The 22,632-nt window shown below is 38.4% G+C and overlaps 1 protein-coding gene across 1 annotated transcript; it reads left to right on the top strand.

Annotated features, from left to right (window-relative positions):
* Nucleotides 1-530: 530 nt before the first annotated feature.
* Nucleotides 531-21,565, top strand: PLA2G15 (phospholipase A2 group XV). Its single transcript, XM_084294773.1, has 6 exons — nucleotides 531-757; nucleotides 8,279-8,435; nucleotides 10,822-10,940; nucleotides 12,497-12,595; nucleotides 14,001-14,225; nucleotides 17,231-21,565. The coding sequence occupies exons 1-6, from the start codon at nucleotides 613-615 to the stop codon at nucleotides 17,740-17,742; spliced, it is 1,257 nt and encodes a 418-aa protein (XP_084150899.1). The 5' UTR covers nucleotides 531-612; the 3' UTR covers nucleotides 17,743-21,565.
* Nucleotides 21,566-22,632: the final 1,067 nt, after the last annotated feature.

Genomic DNA, 22,632 nt, shown 5'->3' with positions numbered 1-22,632 from the left:
CTGTTCTTGTTACTGGGATAAAGATATATATATATATTTTTTTTTAATATTGCCAAACACCCGGCCTTAATGATACTGTGTACCAACCAGTTGTCACACTAGTCAGTACACCTGAGTAACATGAAGTACGGCATCGCCCGTAACCTTTGATACTGGATGTGTTTGCGAATTTGTAATACGAAAATTCACAGCTGTAGGACGGTGCGTTTCTCCCTAACCCACCCAAACCTCACCCCTCATGCGCTACCTGCCTTTCCGCCCTAGTTTTACACGCAAACACCCCTTACTTCGGCTTCGGGCCCCGTCACGATCTCACGACCGTGGCTGCAGCCGCGTGAGGCGCAACTCCTCCCCACGGCGCGGCTGAGGCGACGGCCGGGAGCCGCCACCGGAGCCCGGGGAGGGGGAAAGGAGGAGCTCGGCAATCCGCGCTCGGGCTCTCCGCGCTCGGCTGGTGACTCCTCGCGGGGGCGGGCACCGTGCCGGGGCCGGGCCGGGGCGGAGCGAGCCCTTTTCAGCCCGGGCGGCCCCGCTGGGCGAGAGGGACGGGACGGGACCGGGAGGGGGACGGGGCGCCGCCGGCTCCCGGCCGCGGGGTTATGCGCTGGGGTAATGGTGCCGCCGGCCGGCGCTAGGCTCCTCCCGCGCCCGGGAGGGAGCTCTGCCCTCAGCATCCTCCTCCTGCTGCTGCTGCTGTTCTGCCCCGGTGGCGGCTGCCTGCCGAGCCGCCGGCCCGTGGGGCCGCCCGTGGTGCTGGGTAAGAGCCGGGCTGAGTCCCCTGTGGGGTGGTGGTGGTGGTGGTGGGGTTTTGGGGTCCTCGCCGTGAGCCGGGGCTGGGGCCCGGCCCTATGATGCTCTCCGCCCGGCCGCTGGCTCCTGGGGGGCTGCTTTGTGCCCCTGGCTCCCCTCGGGCTTTGACAGGAGCGAGAGGTGGGGCTGGGGGCAGCCGTGTTGCATCTGGCGGCACAGAGACTGGTGTGGAGTGCTGGCCTGGGGGTGCCAAGTCGTTACTAACAGATACGTAGAAAGCCTTCTTGTAAGTCTGGAGTAATTACTTTAGCCGCCCTCTGTGTCCATTGGTAAGAATTGTGAGTAAACGTTAGAGTAATTTGCCTACTGATAGTGTAGTTCCTAAGCATCCCCGCTGATCAGGTGCATGTGGTGAGATTAATGTCAGTAGTCAGTCCTGTAAGCGGATGGTCTGATGATGATAAGGAGGAGAAGAAAATGGGAAAACATTGAGAGACAGAGACATCCTGTTTGGTTTAAGCTCTATTTACATACAATAGCTTAGGTTCTGTTGACTTTTTTTTTTTTAACTACTGTTACAAATTTCCATTGGAAAAGGGTGAATGCTGAACAAGAACTTCTTCAGAAGGCATTGTTTATCTGCCAAGCATCACGTACAAATTCACAGTTCTTCACAGGTGGCTGAGCTAACTGAGAGGATGCAGATTTGCCACAAGAAGAAGCGGCAAAAGGATTTCATAAAAGTCTGGAGTTAAAATCTGGACAGAAGTCCTCTGACTGCTGTCTCTGAAGGCTAGAAGCAATCTTTTATGCTGTCTCTCCACTCTGTAACACTGGGTTTCAGCAATAAGCTTTGGCACTTCAGTGCAAGCTTCTTCCTGATGAAGAGAACAGTTTTAGTTGCCCAATATTCAACTCCAGGTATGAAGGAATCAAGGAAGATTTAAAAGTGATTGGGATAAGGGATACTGACCATAGTAGCATCAAGTTCTAGCTGATGGATCTATCATATGCATATACATTACCTAAGAATGTTTAAAAAAAAAAAAAAATGGTTGACCTATTTTTCTCTTCATAAGAGAAACTCTGGGTAAACTATGTGTGGCTGACCATGGACTTATCAGTGAGTGCAGATTTTCTTGCTGTTAATTTTTATCAAACATTATAGAACTTGTGTCTTTTACTATTCTAGTGCTTGTTCTAAAATTTACTCTTTTCTGCTGTCCAGTCCTTATCTGTCCAGAAAATGAAGATTCAGTTGGTGTTAACGTAAGTTTTCAGGCTTGTTGGTATGTTCGGGAAAGTAGGTGCTCTTAGGCAGTCACTTGCTGTAACTTATGTTTGCAAAATACCATGGGGTTTTTGATGCATATAAATCAACGTCTTTGTGAAAACACCTGCACCAAGAGCTTAGCTTCAATTAGACATGACATGGCAAGTGAAGGTCAAGCAAATAAAGGAGGAGAGGAAGGAGTGACGGTCGGTCACTCGCTGGCCCCGTATGAAATGTTGCCATCCTGATTCTAGTTAACTTTTCATGACCTTTTCTTCACCCTTCTTGCGTATGTGACATGTTAAGATAAGCTTTTTAGGAATTACTGCCATGAGGATGGTAGGAAGATTTAGGACAGTCATTTAGGGAGGCGTTCTAAGTGCTGGCTTAGCAGAGGTGTTTGGGAGAAAGAAGGGTGGAACAAAAAACACGCATTGCCCTGGAATCACAAATGCAGGAGACTAAGGTGTATGCAGACTGCGTTATATGGGTTGTACAAGCCCGGGGTGGTTTTGGAGTCTCTATAAGATGATTCTTCTGATTTATCAGGCTGGTATCTAGACCTTCAATTCTTCATATGCCTTCAATTTTGAACATATTTGTATTTTGTAGTAAGTGTGGTGTCATGATCTGCACGTTTGCTCTTGGTCTGTTTTTATTTATTTTTTTTTAAAGTCCTCTAAGCAGAAAAAGGAGTTTGAAGTTTAGTCTTATTCTGTTCATGGCAAGTTGGCCATCTGGTCTGAAGGAATGCGTTTAAAGGAAGGTTGTTAACATAATGATCGTTTCATAAATGTTTTAGACCAGTGGTGGTCATAAGACCCAGTGTAACTTGTTTTCAAAACTTTCCTGTAATGACCAAACTTGCTGTTGCAGCTTGTGCTTACTCAAGTAATGGAGAAGGAAGCAGAGCAGCAGTCTGCAAATATGGGACATTGCTTTTATGTGGGTAATGTCATTCTGCTCCCCAGAAAATAGCAAATAACTCTTCAGGAAGTCTCTCAAATCTTCAAACAGATTAGCTGCTTGGATACAACCTTGTAGATACCCTCAGATGGCTGCTGAGATTTTCTTCCTGCGTTGATGACAGATTTCAGGTTCGTGGAGCTACCTAACTGGCCTAAGTGTGGGTCTGAGAAACAGCCAAGCCAATCTAATAGTTCATTAGTGCTCTTTCTGCTTTTATTATGCCAATGTATTGGCCACTTTGTAGAGTCATTTGTCTGCTAAAGCAGGAGAACACTAACCTGCTGAGGAAGAAATGAGTAATTTTTGTAGCTGAATTGCCTTAATGAAGGAGCTGGCACAAGGAATGCGGAGAGTGGCAATGCTCTGTTTAGATTAAGATGTTTTCTAAAGCTGGTCTGTGCAGCATCAAATGGTGTCTTGGTAGCAGGAGTTATTGTCTGAACATGGAATATGTCTTAAGATCATGTTTGTACATAAGAAAGAAGTAAGACTAGGAACCAAACTGATGTTGGTAGTAATTGATTGCAAAAAATCTCCAATGCAATTGGCTCAGCTTTCCCTGAGATTTAAAACAACACACCAAAGTGTATTCATATTGTAGTGAAACCAGGGAAGAATAAGGTAAAAGTCAAAACTCAAAACTTTACTTCCCAAGCCCTGCCTGAAAGTGTGATATCTAAGACAATGTTTGCTAAAATCTAAGACGACTGTCTTGGAGTTACTCCCTCAAGTGTTTTGGGGGAAGAGAGATCTACTTATGCTACTGAATTCTTTTTTCTTTTTCCCAAGTGTTCCTATTCAGCCAGGCTGATATATTCATCCACAAAAATTTCCTGTAACAATGAGGACAGCCTACTTAATACCTTTGCTGTATTGACAATATCGATCTCTGAAAATAATAATTTATTCTGTGCCAATGTTTCTAGATACCTGCTTCATGTTCACACACAATTATAATAATCTTGCGCTCTTTTATCATCTGGGTTATGTATTCAACCCACTTGTCTTCTAGTAAGACATTCCTTTTTTCTTTATTACTGTTCTTCCCACCTCATTTTCTCACATAGTCCATCCACAGTCACTATGTACTATGCCTTATCAATTTTAGGGTCGATAACCTGTCCTTATAAGATCAGCAGTGGATTCACTGAACTCTTTACCTTTTACAGCTGACTCAACACAATTACTATATCAATGTTCTGATATCCTCTGCAAACAATTTGTTAGGTACTTGGCTAAAGTTTTCTAGAAAGATGCCTAAATGAAGTTCGTTAATAATTGATTTACATGCAAAAGAGGTTTGTCTGAATTTCTGCTGACTGCTAATTAAGGGGCGTGTGTTTGTATGGTCAGCTGCCTAATGTCAAGAGTGATTTAACTGTTCATGCCTCATGTGATCTGAGGTATCTAGAAGTATCATGTGAGATCTTGTTTGCTTTCTTGTTCCTAATTTTAAACAGAAGCCTTTTTTTTGTGGAAGTCTATCACTGAGTCTATAAGCAACTTTGAGGCATTCTCCCTAGAGAACTGCAGTCAGTTTCAAATGAATTTTCCAGATAACTTGTTTTGAAGGAAGGCTAATTTCTGGAACTAAAAACTTCTCAGTTATTTGTGGAAATATTAGCTAGTAAGAAAGTTCTGGTATTTATCCAAAGGCATATCCACTTAGATAAATGCAGTAAAAAAAAAAAAAAGTACCAGCTGATAGCCTCTTCGTTCAAAGCTGACTTCTCAAATTTTTCAAATTTTCTAGTTACCAGATTGGAAAATTTGGGGAAAAGGAAGTATCAAGGAAACTTAAAATCATAAAGGATTATTCCTTTTCTTTATGATTTTGTTGACTATTCTGTTTCCTGAGGGGTACTGAGGTAAGTCACTTTCCAGAGTGCAATTTACTTATTGTCTTCTACTGGGAAGTCAATCAGCACTAACTCTTTAGCAGTGTTATAGACAGGAGTATCAATGAATCCTAAGGTGGTTGTTAGAATTCTTAGATTTGGAGAAGCTGTATCCTCTTAAGCTCTCATATTTGCGAATGTGCTTTCCATAAAACTTAAACAAATACACATCACGGAAGGAGATCTACTAGTTTCCTCAAGGAAGTTGAGGCAAAAATCAATGAAGGATATCATAACATTGGAAGTTAATTAGATTCATAAATGTATTAGAATGAGTTCTGTTGGGATTATAGCCTTTGCGAAAAGTGAGAGTAATGCTAGAACTTACAGATCATCAAACCTAATGGAAACTTTTTTTCTGCCCGATGTGAAATCCCTGTTTGTTTCCAAGTGTTGCAGTTTATTAGTTAACACCTGCAAATTAGGGAAGCAATGGTACTGCTTGAGATCTTTTTCTGAATGCTCAGTTTTAACTAGTGCCAACGTATTTTGCAGGACTTCACTTGCCAGTTATCTTATAAATTTATGGAGTCGGTCTGTGGGCCTTAAAAAGTAAGAACAGTCAGCAATAATTCTAGCAAAAAGGCCTGGAAATGCTACTTATTGGTAGGTACGAGGATGATGACAAAAAATACTTATTCTGCCCACAGGTATTTTCTGTGTATGATCTGAAAGCAAAGGGGATTTTTTTTTTTCTTTCCTCTGACTGCTTTCAAATTCCATTTCAGAAAAATCAGAAAGGTATGTCCTTATCCTACAGAATTCGCCTTGTGTGAGCTTTCTAACCTGTTACTTATCAAAAAGTCATGAAGTGGTTTTCCAGCCAACTGTAAATCATTAACACTGTTAAATTGTGTGGGGTGAAGACTGAAGGTATTATACACTTCTCTTTGTAATTTGGAAAGTCAGAATTTGCCTTTTGTTCCCCATAGCTTTACTACAAACCCTTTTTAGCTTGCAGGATATACTTTTGAAAACAAAACACCAGTTGTGAATGTAGTGATTAGCAGATCGACAATATGAAAGCGTAAACCTGAAAGCAGACTGTGTTAATACCTGCTTTATAAACAAACAGACATCATATCTTCGTGTGATACTTCAGCTGTAGTACTGTAGCCTGGCACAGGTAGAACATGTCCGTTATCTTTTGTTTAGGATTACATAAAATTACCATGTCTGTTAACTCATCTGTTCTCTGTCATCTTGTGAGCAAAAACCAGTATGTAATGATTCTCATCTTTGTGGTGGACACAAGAGCACAGCCTGTTTCATCAAGAAGCTTGAGGATAAAACATTCTAACCAAATTAAACTTGCAGTTAATCTAAAAGCACTCTGGTAACTCCAAGGGAGACTTTATGCAGTTTACTGCTTTCAGTATTCTTGTTTGTAAATGTATCTCTATTTTAATCTTTGGAGTTGTGAGTCTTCCTACTCCAAATGGGTGCACTTATGACTATTTAAGTGCTGTTTGGAAAAGTTCTTAAAACTCTAAATAACATTCCAGGTGTTTGCCTAAGCTTTTGAAAGGTATCTTTGCTGGAAGAACTTGATTTTTACTAAAGGAAAGGAGGTTCCAGGATAGAACAGAATGTGACTCGTGTACTTTGTTTTGCTTCAGAACTGAACACAAAATCAACCTGTTTTGTCCTTGGCAGGTCTGCTGCTGAAACTGGCCAGCCATGAACGTTTGATTATAAATAGAACTACATTCCGTTCTGTTTGTAATTGAGAGCACTGATACAGCAGCCAGAACAGGCACGAGATTGTTGAACTGGCTGTTGCCTTATACTTCTATAAGTAATAACTAGACAGTGTTTTGTGAGGTTACAAGACTGAACTGCAGTAAACTTTTTCTAGGGTGTGATGCAATGCTACAATCTTCCTTATTATGCTTTCCAGTAAATCAGTGTCCTTGAAATATGACCTAAATATAACTGTAGTCAGCTACTGGATCTTTTAACGTTTCACTTAAGAGTACAGAAATAAAGATGTGAAACACCTAATGAGAAAGCAGGGGCAGGCAATAAAGAAATCCTGACGTATATATTGTGGTGGGCCACAACCTGTGGTGGCTGAAGGTAGGAAGAGTGTGGTTGTCACCGTCTGTACTTAACCTGAAGTTCCATTCTTTTTTCAGTTTTGCAGTAAATGTCATTGAAACCATATCTTGCTTTCTAGCTAAACTGAATGTTCCCCTAAGAGATACAAAGCCCTGGCTAAATATCAGCATTCTGTAAGCCTTAATTGTTTTTGATAAAATTCCTTACTAAAGGGGAGAGAGGAGGGAGAGCAACTGTATGGATAGACCTGCATATAAATCGTCAAAATGAAATATTGACATGTAAATAGGATCCAGCTGTGTAAACCCACAAAAGGTACATGTTGGGGGAGGGGTGGGAGGCAGTGGGCAGGTGGGAGAGGGGAAGAAAGGAGCTAGAAAGGAGCTGAAAAGGTGGAAAAAATCGTAAGAAGTACCCAGCTTTTCAGTTAATGCAGTATTTTCCCCTTCCCAGTCGGGGGGGGGGGGGGGGGGGGGCGGATTTATCATAAAATATAAGTTTATCTCTGGGGACTGGTTGCTGAAATTTTCAGCGGTACTTTTAAGCTTAGGAAATTCTTACTTCAAAATTAGAACTGTCTTTATTTTGTGTTTAAAATAAAGGAAAACAAAACTTAAAGGAGTATGGGCATTTAGCATGTGTTAAATTAAGAATAGTGAACTTTGGAGAAGGTGCAAATATAAGATCCTTCCCTCCAAGTATTCCTCCCTTACATCAGTAGCGTATCGAAACACTTAAAAAGACCAAAACTGTGGCATCCAAACCTGACTCATAACAACATGTAACTACACATTTGGATTAGCACAGTAGCCAACTAAATTTAGTGTAATAGAAGTGCTGTAGGAGGTGATAATTCCATTTAAGTTTTACTTTCGCTTTTGTGTCAAATTCAGTTTGCAGACAACTCGTTAGAAAGAACAGAAAGATGTTCAATTGTATTACCTGCAGGAAAAAAAATCCTGACTCAGTTTTCATTTTTAAACATGGATAATTCTGGCAATGTCTGACATAATGTGTTTTTCATACCTGTGGCTTAAGCTAACCTGTTCCTATACTGTCTGTTCTTTGAAGTTAGGAACTATTCATCCAGAGTTATCGTACATGGTGGCTCCCCAGCTCATGTTTTCATGCTTTTTTTTTTTGTGTGTGAGAAACTAAATTTCTTCTGTGGGAAATATGTATGCAATGCTTCCTTTAACTGAATAAAAATAATTACATAACTGTTACATCTGAATGTAGTGACACTGGATGTGAGGACTGCAGCATTACAATGTTAAAACCAAAAATGTTATACCCTTTCATTTTACTGTCTCCTTATATCTTTCAGTTCCGGGGGACTTAGGTAATCAGCTGGAGGCAAAATTAGATAAGCCATCAGTAGTGCACTATCTCTGCTCTAAGAAGACGGACAGCTATTTTACACTCTGGCTGAATTTAGAATTGCTCCTGCCTGTCATCATTGACTGCTGGATTGATAATATCAGGTAAGGCCAGATATGTTGCTCTTTGCAGTTATCCCCTTTCCCTAAGCTGATCTGCTTTGTACAGAACTGCCACCTTAAGTTTCTTTCATTGATTCAATGAGAGAAATGACTTGGATTTCTGCTAGGCAGAGTAACAGGCTGAACTGCAGGATGTGGCTCTGTTGCATGTGCAGTAGCTCATCATCCCTGAAGAAAATGAGATTCTTAGTTTCTGCCACCTCCCTGTACTACCAGTTACCACATGTTGGCTTGGGCACTTACCAGGCTTCTGTAGGCTTATCTAAAGCAGAACATTTGCTGCTGTTTTGATGAGTTACTTAAGTTTTGATGAGTAAGTGGGGAGGAGGTTCATTGGGCAGCTGAGAGAGGCAAGATAGGAACGTGAGCTTGCACTTTTCCTGGCAGTATGTCGTCAGAGCAGTTTTGTGGGCAGCTGAGGTGCCTGGGATCCTTTAAGTGCAGTCTGGAAGTTTTACCAGAATTACTTTGGCTCTACTAATTGTCAATACTTAAAGTTTATGGGATATTTTATCATTTATTGCTTCATTAATGTTCATGTAAAAATCATAAATATCTGTAAGGAAAAGAAATATTTATCTTGTGCAATTAAAAAATACTATATTGGCATGTTTCTCTTACATGAATGTATTAAGCTTGTTGGCAGTATAACTTTAACATAGCTTTATAGAGTTGATCACTGTAACTATAAGTTATGGATTTGACAGAAACTCATTGCATGTGAAAGGCCCTGACATGGGACTGAAATCCAAAATCCCTTTTTCCTTCTTGGGATGATGAAAAATCACAGTATTGCAACTAGAGATTAAATCTTTCTCCATAATGAAATTACTGCAACTTCTTATGCTATGGAAAGACAGTTTTGCAGTGCCTCCTCAATAAATATTTTTTGCTTCTCTTGGTTAGGCAGAATCCCCTGTGTCTTTTCTATGGTTTTATGGGTGGTAACACTGAGTATTCAAGGAAAGAGGAGTATGAAAAATGTAAAGGCTTCCAAGAGTAGTGTATGAATGCATTCAAGAATGCAACACCATGTGAATGTGTATCAGCACTTTAAGTTGCAATTAGGAATTCAGGAGCCAAAGCATGACTGCATTTGTTTGGAGTGTACTAAAACTGATAAGCTAGAGTACTTGCTGGAGGTCCCAGGTTGTGTGCATTGCAGTATTAACTTTGACATAAAAGGACGTAAATTTTTTAAAGATGCAGAGCAGAAATTGACATAAAGGCTGTTTTTATCTTCTGTTTTGAAATCCATTTGCAAGAATGGGAGGAAGGGCATCTTGCCACGGTGCTGTGACATCTTAAAAATAATCTGTCACTCACTTTTCATTTTGAACTTTGTGTGGCCTCAGAGTAATTTTTGATCTTAGCCTCTTCCAAGTAATGTTATGTCTCCAGCAAATCTCTGCCTGTAGCTTTGTGAGTACTATAAACATATGGACCCAGATATATTCTATAATGTAAATAGAATGCCAGAGGGATAAGTCACTTGGTTTCTTAGCTGAAAACTTTGATTTAAAAATCTTTCTAAACTCAATGTTCCTTCTGTCAAAAATAACACTTTGTATCTTTCCTAACTAGCTTTCATTGTGTTACTTGTATATAGAAAATTGATTCTGCATAGCTAATTAGTAGCAGCTTAGCACTTTCTTTTGAAAGACTAAACAGATCTACCACACAAAGCAACAAAGGGGAAAAACAAGAACAGCGATTGCAGAATTTCAATTTTTGTGCGCCACTGGAAAATCAATGTGAAGTTTTAAATTTGATGCTTTACATTCTGTAGCCTGGGGAGGGGGAATTATCTAAAAACCACTTCATGCCTACATGTGTTACCTGAGGTATCAATTGTTATTAGTCAAAAAAATAGCAAATGCTTCCTTTTGCTGGTAATTAAACACAATGAATTATTTTTAACTAGGGGAATTCTTGTTATCTGTTTTTTTTTTTTAAAGGTATTTTATCTTCTACTGCCGCACCTTTTGTTCTTACATTCTTGACAAGTTTTCTCTATTTTGTGGCTTGATGCAAGGTGAAATGGTGTAGAACTATACTAAGAAGCTTATGTTGTTCTGAAATAGAAGTCTAGGCATAATTCTGTATTCCAAGATTAAAAGAGATTCCAAGATATGCCTTATGCTGAATCTAAAACTAAAAACTAATTAGAATAATTGTTTACATTGTAAAACCACTTAGCCATTAGAGTACTCTTATGTTTGCCTGTGTTTTTTGTTTTTTTTTTTTTTACTTCTGGGTAATAGCACTTAAAGTTCTTGTTACTGCACTCAGTGAAAGACCTAACGTAGCTGAGAGCTGTCATGTGGTAATATGACATGCTTCATGTTTCTGTTTTTTTTTCTTCCAGGCTGGTATATAACAGAACGAGTAAGATAACGGAACCACCAGATGGAGTGGATATCAGAGTCCCAGGCTTTGGGCAGACATTTTCTTTGGAATTTCTTGACCCAAGTAAAAGGAGTGTTGGTATGTAGAAGCATATTTGAAATGCTTTGTCACTTGTAGGCTTTCTAGTATGTCTTTATATAACGAACCACTGAAATTTGACTTCAAATTGAGTTCTATTTACAGGTAGAAATCTTTTTTTTTAATATCTTTTTTTTTGGTAGTAGAGTAGTACATGGTTCACTTGGCTTTTCAACGTTTTTATTGTATACCTTTTTGTCCACTGTTTGGCCTGATGGGTTGAGACAAGAAAACTTATTTAGTCTTGTGCCAGATTGAAGATCTCTGGATAAAACTTGAGTAGGCATCTTGAAGACACTTAGAAAATGAGATGGATTGATTAGAAAATTTTGGGAGTGAAGCTTGACAAGCAAGCAAAATACAAAATAAACACTTCTTCAGCTTGGTTTTGAGCATAGTGTTCTTCTTGTATCGAGAATGAGGTAATGGACTTGGGGGACGTGGGATCACTTTGCAGCTCCCTGTCTCTTGTCAGTGCCAGAATAAGTAAAGTCATGCTGCAAAAGATTGCTGCATTAATGTGTTTGGTTGCAGTTTCCTTTTTTTTTTTTTTTTTTTTTTTTTTTCCCAGGAGTCTTTCAGAAAATACTGGTAACCTTATGTGAGAAGTTGTTAGCTGTGGCTAATGGCTTAAGTAATTTAATAGCCAGTAATGTACTGAGCTTCAGTGTAGAATGGTCCCTGTTAAATTGCATGCATTTCTTTTTCTTTTCCATAGTGAACTGCCTCCAAAAGGGCACTACTGTGCTTGGTGATCTTCACTTCATAAACCATTATAACTAGAACAGGGCCATATTTAAAACTGCCTATGTCTGTTTCAGGGACATTCAAGCATTCAAGACTAAGGATTGAGGCGTTGCTCAAAATGTAAATATGGCTGTGATATTCAACAGGATGTTTTGACATTACACTTCCTAAAGTGTTACTAGGTGCCCTTAATTGTGGTAATACTTGCATCCTATGTTTCAAAATCTGTAATACATAACATCTTAACACAGATACTTGCAGTCAGTCTGCGAGTGTTTCCCTTCTTTGCTTTTGAAGCTTTACGTTCTGTCTCAGTCTGCTAACTGATGGATAGGAAAATAACTTTGGGTAGTTTCTAGTTTTGCCCTGGGGTATGCTGTGAGCTTCTTGTTTCTAATAATTGATACAGAATTTGCCAACATTTATGAATGTATTATATGCCATAACTGAAGTCCATCTGCAATCAACATAAGATAGGACTGTAATGTAGTAATTTCCCTTTTAAACAGTTCAAGGGCCAGTTATGCTGAGGGAAAAGTTGTCCCTGCTGTGTATGACATCTTTTGCTGTGGCCAACTAGGAAGAATTTTTTAGGAAGAGTAGTTTTTCTTTTGGGGGACAGTAAGCATAACTCATTTTGCTTAATATGCAGCTTTTTAGATTGTCAGATTGATTAAAGTTAGGGTTTTAATGTCTATCAGTCTATAGAGTTGTAGGCAATGCATCCAGAACTCACATTGTAATTGTATGATGCCTGCTTCTAATGCTGATCTCTTCACTGTTATATTTCTCTGATTTTATGTCTACAGGCAGCTACTTCTATATGCTGGTGCAGAGTTTAGTAGACTGGGGCTACACACGTGATGAAGATGTAAGAGGAGCACCTTATGACTGGCGAAAGGCACCAAGTAAATTTCTTGTTTGAACAAACTTTCTTGACTCTCTAAGCAAGCAAAGAGTTTTGGGTCCTGTCCCCCCATCCTAGTTATAGTATTATACTTAAAACCTTCTTTTTAACTAGTTCTTAGGGCCTTCGTATCCCTAGACTCTGAAAGCTCTGTGGTATGGTCTTTTTTTTTTTTTTTCTCTAAATGATTTGCTACTTAAGATTTGCCTAAAAAAAAAAAAAAAAAAAAAAAAAGAACAACCAAAACCCACCAAATTCCACAAAACCACCCCTCCCCATGGTGCATTAATAATGGAATTTCCAAACTCTACATTATCAGTCTTCAGAAAGAACTTTGCTAAGGGTATCACTTTGCTGATTCTGGTGTCACACCAAGTCTAGCAGAACTGCCTTAACTATATCCTGAAGAATAAATTGTATTTAGTGTCCTTAAAACTGAACAATGAGAGGTGCTGCCTACGTTTTTTTAAGTTTGTTTTTATGTAAGTGTTAGAACATAGTACTTTTCATCTTATTCTATTCCACATTAGCACAAGTGGTTTGTAGATTCTTCATAGCTTGTGAAGCATATTGAAGAAATAGTATATATGTTTTATTAATACTAATATTCTAGTACCAAGTTCGCTTTGGCCCACAAAACTGAAGCTTGTAACCCTGGCATCCAGGAATACTGCCTGAAGGAAAATCAATAACGATGACTTCTGTTTCTGATGTGACCGCTTTAAATTTCTGTTGCAGTTGACACATAGAATTGGTATCTTATTACAGGGTTATAGAAAGGTATTATTGATTATTTTTTTCTTTCCCCCTCTTCATTTTAAAGCTCATTTAATTACATCTAATAGAAATGAAGTATACTGTGCCAGCAGGAATCTGCAAGGACTCTTATTTAGGGATAACTTTGCTTATAGAAGATGTGTTGTTAAAAGGTTCATGCGTACTTTAAAAGACTGACCTTTATTTGTACTTTCATGAAATGATGAATCTTCCTGGACCTACAAAACTGTTACATTTTTGGGGAAGAAAAAAAATATAATTCATAGGAAGTTCAGATTTTTTTTTTCCAAAACTCTGCATTAGCACAATTATTTCAGACTCCAAATGAATTCCACTGTTGATTTTTTGTGGGAGGAAAATTAGCATTCCATCAGCATGGGATATTTCCCAGAAAATCTCATCTTAAATTTATTTTAAAGGTAGGAAAAAATGGAGTAATGTTCTAAAATATATTAGTTTCTTCCTACTTCTATGAAACAGTCCTAAAGCATCAGCCTTTCATAAAATACTGATGTAAAGATGCACTGGTTTTGATTTGCTTCAAAATATTACCTTTTAAATAATTGTGTTGAAAGATGGCAGCGACAATTAGTGATTATAACTGTGTGACCTGTGTGTTTCTCATTTAGATGAGAATGGAGACTATTTTGTGGCCCTTCGCAAGATGATAGAGTTAATGTATGAGCAGTATGGAAGTCCTGTTGTTTTAATTGCCCACAGTATGGGTAACATGTACACCCTGTACTTCCTAAACCATCAGACTCAGGAATGGAAAGACAAGTACATAAAGGACTACGTGTCGTTAGGTGCTCCCTGGGGAGGAGTGGCTAAAACTCTCCGTGTGCTGGCTTCAGGTAGGTAATTTGAAGGTTTGCAGTGCATTTCATAAGTAGCATGAAATACACTAAATAGTTTACTGTAAGACCAGAGGATGAATGTAGAAGGTACTATGAAGTTAAAATATTTTTTGTAAGTGGTGGCAAGTTGATGTCTCAAGTCATGTGGCCAGACTATCTTTCCATTCATGGGAATAGACCAAGTTTTTACATCCCTTAATTAGGAGCTGCATCCCCTCTTAACTTTTCAGCAGATGATACAAACAGCTGCTGTTTGACCTGCTGCCTCTTATTTCTGTCACTTCTGCCTGCAGCCTGCCTGTTCTCTGTCCAGTATTGCTAAGCCAACATGGACTCTAGAGCATTCAGTAGTTGCCTTTGATTAAATATCATACAGCTGCTTGATATGAACATGAAGGGGAACTGGTACATGCAATGAAGTGGTGTGGTGCCCAGAGCACAGATGCCTGCTGAAGTTATAGCTTGGTTTAAAAAAAAAAAAAAAAAGTCTTTCACTATGCAACTGCAAACAACTGAGAGAAAGCTCAGTTACCACGTCATGTTACACCATTACTATTTCACAGCAAAACAACGTTATTGTGTTTTTAGCATTTAATTTGTAGTGTTTCTGTCCTGCTGTTTCTTTGCTTTTGTTTAGCTAGCTTTGGTTATTAGTTGCTTCCCAAACAAAGCTGACGTCAGAAATGGGCTTCATCAAAATGCAGAGCACAAAGCAACTGCCAGCCATGCATGGACAAATCAAAAGAATGCTTTGCTTAGCAAAGGAATTTGATTCTGAACAGGAATGCACAACTCAGTTATTTAAAATATATATGTATAGATATATTAAATCAGATGTTTGTATTGAGTTGTACATTGTTTACTCTATTGCAGTGGCACTGTAAGATACGATAAAAATAAATTGACTTCCTTCTTTCCACAGGCTTTGTCTGACAAGCTTGTATGCTAGAGAAAGGGCAGAAAGTGAGCAATGTTAAGAATACCTTCATAAAATTTGGAAAGACTACACAATTTCAGTCTCGGATTCCCTTTGAATTAAATTTCAGTGCTTCATATTTTGTCTATCCATTATAATGCATCTCATCCAAATTAGCTAGCTACATACATCTAATGAATAGATTCTTACTAAAACATAATCATCTCTTAATTTGTATGTCTGTAGTATTAAACTTCATGGTTTGGAGCAGAAAAGTCAAGATGTAGGAAACTTAAGAGGCATAGTATAGTATAGAGGCATCAGAATGCCCATTCTTAGGCTAGTTCTGTCTCCTAAACATTTGTAGGTTAAAAAAAAAAAAATCACCACCATCAGGTGTTAATGTTTTGATGACATTAGTCTGGCTTGTTTCTGAAACTATCAGGATACTGGCATGCAGAAGAATTGTTGCTTTAGCAGAAGTACTGCATTCCTGGAGGAAACATCAGGCAAGCTTTCTTCAAGCAAAAATGCATTCTGTCTGTTCCCATTCCTGTTCATAGTATGTTAATGGCTAGGACTTGATATTAAATCCATGGTTGTTATCCAAGTGGCAAGCAGCACTCAAGTGGAAATTTACTGTCTCTAGATCTGTGTTGCTGACTGCTACATATTTAAGTGCTTCACAGGATTGGTATTTTTATTATAACAATTGTATTGCCAATAAAGTGAGGATGCTCTTCCTGTTTTACGTACGGCAAGCATAGATGCAAAGTTCACTTGTTCCTTTTTCTGATTGTCAGCTTGAAATGTTGACAACGTTGTCTTTAGACCTAATATTTTATATACCATAATGTCGGTGCCTGCTGGTGTTAAGTGTGGTCTTGACCTTATAGTACTTCTGCACTTCAGGAAAAAGTATAAGATTTGACAAGCAATTCTGAAAGAAAAGGCTGGAGCAGAGTGTCAGGTTCTGTACTTGTTTATTTCAAGTAGAATAAACAACTTGGTAGACTTCTCTAATTTTTAGGTTTGTAACTCAAGATTTTATTGCTGAAAACTTGCATGTAGTATTTGGTATCTTAGTGGTGAGTGTGCACAGCTAAGTATTTACAGCACACAGTAATGTGAAATGCATTTAAGGACTTCTGTAATTCTTGCTGTGCTCTCTTGAGTTTCCCTTCTATCTGTTTCCCAGGATTATTCTCGTAATGTCTCCATGCAATCCTCCTGAAAATGGCAGTAAATACTGTGCTTTAGCTTGTCTTCCTGAACCGACAGTGCCACCTTATGGAATTGAAAAATACATGCTTTGGTGCTGTTTCAGGAACAGCAGTTTTGGTATTTTGATTTTTAAGGTTCTGTTGACATGAATAACGACATGCTGTAACTACTTGAACCTAATAATAAAAAATCAGATTCAAGTTTCAGCTGACAAAAGAATTGAGGTGTGCTAGCCACTGTGATAGAAAATAGGTCAGATCAGTCACCATAAAAAAAACAAACCTCTGATCTCAGAACTGTTTCAAAATAAATAAATAAATAAATTCCAGTGATTGCTATGCATACTATTTATTAAGTGGCTTTTAATTTGGGGGGAGAAAGACATGAGTAGTGGTTACAATCTGAAGAAAGCATATAAGTTATAACGTAATCACATGTTAATTTGATCCATCTTTAGAACAGACTGCCAAGAAAAATATATAGTCTTGATGTCAACAACAAAAAAATATTATTCTTCAAATGTTTTGATCAAACACTAGTATACTGTATTAAACCTAAATGGGATAAAATTGAATAATTTTGAGGCTTATTGGGTGTACGATAATTTAAGACCTTTAAGGTAGCAGTGCTCTTGGTTTGTCAGTCATTCATAGTCATTAACTTGTACGTAAATTTGTAAGTTATTGGAAGTTTGCAGAAGTTGATTGCTGAGACAATCAAAAAATGAAAAACTTCTTCAATTTTCAGTGTAAGCAAAGGGAATATTTTTTTGATTTATCACTGAGTGGTACTAATTGCTTCTGGTTATGAGATCATGCACTGTCTTATGTATCATGTAATTTTACCTCTTTTTTTTTTTAAGGTGACAACAACAGAATACCTGTCATCAGTTCACTCAAGATTCGAGATCAGCAGCGATCAGCAGTTTCCACAAATTGGATGCTCCCCTACAATTACACATGGCCTCCAGATAAGGTCTTTGTAACCACACCTACGGCCAACTATACCCTTCGGGATTACCAAAAATTCTACAGGGACATCAATTTTGAAGATGGCTGGCTCATGAGACAAGACACTGAACCCTTGGTCTACCAGATGAAACCACCTGGTGTGCGCATACACTGTCTTTATGGTACTGGCGTAGAAACACCGGATTCCTTCCATTATGAAAGCTTTCCTGACAAAGAGCCCAAGATTATTTACAGTGATGGGGATGGTACAGTAAACTTACAGAGTGCCTTGCAATGTCAAAAGTGGGTGGACATGCAAAAACAGGAAGTGGTGGTATTTGAGCTTTCAGGAAATGAGCACATTCAAATGCTATCAAATGATACTACTATCTCTTATGTGAAAAAGCTGCTTTTTAATTTGTGATACCTTGTGTTGACAATTATTTTCCTCACCTGTGATGCCTTCCCTTAAGTAAGGGAAATGCCTTTTAATCCCTTGGTATTTAGTTATTTGAATTATTTATTTTGTTGTTTTTTTTTTTTTTTAAGGTTGTGTTCAAGAAGTTGGTTGGTGTCCTAAATGGTTGTCTCTGTATGTTCATGATGCTTCATGGTGTTTTCATATTTTGAAAACCTGGTCAAATATGCATTTTGGTGCCTCCAGTATTGTGTCCAGTATTCATACAGACCTTCATTTGGAGATTGTGCAGCCCCTTGCACGTACTACATGATTTCTCCTTTGTGTGGCCTTTTAGGGTTAGGAGTAGGAGGGCTGGGAAGGATTGCAATCTGACTCCCATGAAACAAGGGAAGGATATTAATAACTTGAGAAGCACAGCAAATTCCTTCTAAAGGGTCTTGCATATTCTGATCCACAGTTCCCACTGCCTTAGTTTGTAAATGTACATATCTACTAGGTAAGATAGACAAGAGGTTTGCCAGGTACTGGATGACCTTTTGTCATATCCAGCCTTTCTTTTGTTACAGCTTCTTGGGGAAAGATAATGTGTTAATTATTTGAAGGTTCTCATTAGGTACTTTTTTTCTTAAGAAAGAGGAAAAAGTTGTTTGCTTAAAGTTGTTTGCTTATTGACTTTTCTAGAGCCTAATGACTTAATCAGGAATCTGAGGATTATTATCCTGGTGCATTATTATCCATGAAGGAAAGAAGTTCAGCTGTGGCTGGGGCTTGCAATACCCTTCTTTAGCTGTGTAAATTCTTTAGCATGTAAAGTAAAGCTAATACAATTGAGTGCAGGCAAACAATACATATGGTGCAGAATTGCACTTCAGGTTGCAAAAGATCTCCAGTAGTGGAAATGATAATGGATGGTGGGCATTCATTAAAATGGAAGATGAAACGGCATGGAGTGGAAGCCAGTGTAGCACTAGTATAAAATACAAGCCTTGTTCTCAAATACTTAAGCTCTTATTCAGTTACTGGACAAGCAGTGGTTGGATCAATGTTGCCCTCAGTTGAAAAGGAACTTCAAACTTCAAAACGCAATCTATGGGAACTGAATTTGAGTTATATAATTGCTGTTTTAAGAAGGTGAGATCTCAATTTCTGTTCCTTAACTGTTTAGATAATTGCCAAACATGCAACTCTGTTACTATAGTACTGTTTTATTCAGTGTTTAGAAAAAATATTTCAGCTTTGAACTACACAGAAATGATGACATAAAGGCCATGGTATTTATAACCTTGATTATAGAAGTCCCACTGGAAAAATGTCACTGGAAGATTCTTCTTGCTTGCTTTAAAACTAGCCACCCAGTTAGACTCTATTTAATTCTCAGAAAACAACTTGGAATGCTTTCAAAATGCTACGTCTTCCAGGAAAAAGGAGTTCTAAAAACTTATGAGAAGCATTAAGGATTCACTACTTATGAAACTGAAGTTCTCTGAAGGGTAACCTTTAACTATTTCTGTAGCATGCATAAAATGCTTACTACTATCAAATATAAGAATAAGGTATGTTGAAATGACAGGTTTGAACTCTTATTACCGTAGGAAATATTTTTGGCACAAGAAGTAGGTTTAAAGCTTTAAATTTAATTTCCGAAATGATTTGTAAATCCAGAACAACTCAAGCTAGGGTCATGGATAAGCTAAATATCTTCCTAGGTTTCTAATTTGCTTCTGTAGCTTCACTTTTCCCCTGCGTTTTTCCCTGTTACTTTGGTTGAGGGAGAAGACACTTTTCTGATGTTAAAAATGGAACGTGTATGTTGTCATCAGTTGCCTGGGAACCTACATTTCAGCAGCTATATTGTCTGGACTTCTCCAGAGAAACTACTGTGCTGTCCCGAGCCACTTAAAACTGGTTACTGCTGAAATGAGGAGGGGTGGGAAGCAGGCAGCACACAAGTCTTTCAGCCAAGTGTTCTACTTTGTGCAGGGCTGTCAGCTGGTTAAGCTTCAGGCTTGTGTTCCAAGACTGCTCAAAGATAAAGCTCTTCCTTGTGGTCTGACTCAATTTGTGAATAAATTGATATGTTACTGGTTTGCAACAGAAAGAAATTAGACAACAGTTTTTCACAATTTATTTCTTGCTGAAGTAGAATGCCTGTCAATAAGCACTTGAATGAGTGGAGCTGGAGGCTGTATTGCAGGCCACCAACATCAGCATCAAGGGCTGAGAAATGAGAAAGGGACGTAGGCAAACAGTTCTTAACCTCATCTGGAGAATGTATCTAAGTTTCATTTAGCTCCTTACCTGTTTAATTAATCACATTCTCAGACTCATACCAAGAGTTTAGCTTGAAGTTCCAAAATATGTTGTTCTAGAAGATGCTTTTCAAATTTTAATATTTCTCTTTTGAGAAATATTCTTTTCTAGTTTTTGGGATCTAGTATTGTTTCTGAAATCAGTTGACTACATCTCTTGACCTGAAGACTTGTAAACCATTAATCTATATCCTTAGCTTTCCATTAGTGGACATGTCCAACAGTGTCTGCTTGTGTCTTGTTAGCTATTCTGGTAAAAATGATGAATATGAAAGTTTTTCAGGCCTTGGTTTTGGCTTCCTGTTTGTTACTATGAAATATTGTCTAAGAATGTGCACACTTAGCACAAGCACAGTGCTTCTGAGTTTGATCTGATGGTTCTACAGACTGTAGCTCTGTTTTGTGTTCAGAACCTCTGATTTTTTTTTCTGCCAAACTATCTTCAGCCCTTTAATTTTCTGTTTCTTGCATATTGGGATAGACTTATGGCTGTGAAGTGAATGCAGCAAGCAACATTACTCTAATCACTGAAACTGAACAACTTCACTCAGCCCTTTGAGAAGTGCTTACTCAGGCATATTCCTCTACAAGGCAAGAGTATTCAGCATTCTTCATAGGCTTGCTACCGCCATGTAGCACTTGAGCATTCTAGATTTTTGTAAGAAGAATTACATCTTAAAGGGAAGAGGGGAATGTGAAAGTTCCTTAAGAGGAGTAATTCTGGTGCTTTGCCACATTGCACAGTTCAAAACTTTGATTCTACTGACATGTCTTTGTTATACTGAACACATATGGATCATGTCTCTCTCTTTCCATAACTTATGCTATGTTTTATTCTTCCAGGATATTTTCAGAAACCAAAAAATATTCTTGAGGACCAAATATGTTTATTTTTGACAATGTATAGAAAATGCTGAAGGGACTTTCAGCTGTCGTTGTAATACTTCTGAAGTGGCTCAGAGTCACTATGTGATTCTGTTTAAAACACAGAAGGCTTCAACAACTAGCAATAATTGCAAAGGACTTGCAGACCAAAGGAAGGAATGTTTGATATTAAGGTAGTTCTTGGAGCACAGTGTGTTTGAGGCCCTCGTAAATTCAGGGAATGTTTGGCAATGACTTTGCTGCTCTACATTTAACAGTATTTTGTATGGAACATATTCTGAGACCTAACATTTTATATGCCCTTTTTGTGTATGAATGCGGTCAATAGATTTTGAATATTTTACTGTTATACTTTGATAACATAATAAAACTGATCTAATACAGCCTGTGTTCTGTTGTGAATGTCTCGCCTCTCAGATACAAAGTTAAATTGCTGTAGTTCTTTTATTCAAGAGATTCTCAAGGTATCTCACTTTTTCACATTTGTTTCTTAGCTCGTCTTCCAAGTACACCTATTGTCTTCTGATGTTATGTCTTCCCCTCAGCACATTTAAAGCTCTCTTGTTAATTGTTCTTTTGTGATGTGGGGCTGAAATTACTCAATTCCTTTTTGCTTGCTTCTTTCTTGTTCATCTTCTAAGCAATAAATGTTCTCAGTATGCTCTATGCTTCTTTTCAGGTCACCATTTTGAGCTTAGTTCCTCAAACTTGAAATGTCCCAGATGCTAGCAATTGTCTTTATACTGTTGGCTTCCAAACTGATGCACAAATCCATGCAAATTGCCCACATGGTTTCACAGTTGCATAAAACCTTTTTTGCAATTAAAAGTGCACTGTGGTTCAGTTGTTAAGTTTTAAGCATAGGGAATAATTCAGCAGGGCAAAAAAAAAAAATCAGAAGTTAATTATTTATGTTGTTGAAGTGTTCTAAAAGTTTGTTGGGCAAGCGTAAGTCTGCTGGTGGCTTGTCAGGATGCCTCACTGCCCTGTGGTATAAGGAGACGGGAAAAAAAGGTTAGTCCTAAAATTTGCCATGTTAGGGCTTTTTTCACATGGTTAAGCCTAGTACAAAATGAGTATTAGGAAGTGCTGCTCCTCTCAGTGCCCTAGTCCCTGGGAATTGGACATCTCATCCCATTCCAATTTGTTTGTTTATGCCTATGTTATCTTCAAGATAAGGTGATGTCACATGACTTCAGGAGGAAGGGGAATGTGGCCTTCTTCCAGCTCCCCATTAAAATGTGGAAAATCCTGTATTACAGCACTTTGTTAATTCTTAGAAGAAGCTGGAAAGTAGAAGCAGAGGCTGAACCTACATGGGGGTGGTAACAGAATATTGATGCAAGACCAGTGCTAGGTTGTCATAGATCTTTTAAATCAAAACCTTGTATTTACAGACTACCTGATGCTATTCTCTTGTGCAATCTCACATACTTGCTTTGAGGGAAAAACAGTTTTCAAAAATATGCTGAATTTCTCATTTGCTTCACCTAGTTTAATGAGAATTAAATCAAAATATTCCGCTCCTGAATCAGCATCCTTCAGGCAAAAGTGCAATGCAGTATGAGCCAAGGAAATCAAAGAAGTTTGTAAGTTATGTTTGACCTAAAATATTGGTGTTAAGCTTGTCTTAATGGTTTGTCTACATTTAAGTCACTTGCCAAGGTGTAACACCAGAGTTCCTGAGGAGAATCTTCTA

This window comes from Netta rufina (assembly GCF_964035555.1).
Source record: "Netta rufina genome assembly, chromosome: 13".
Classification (NCBI taxonomy): Eukaryota; Metazoa; Chordata; class Aves; order Anseriformes; family Anatidae; genus Netta; species Netta rufina.
Note: the sequence above shows the minus strand (reverse complement) of the source record. Positions and strands in the feature narration are given on the sequence as shown.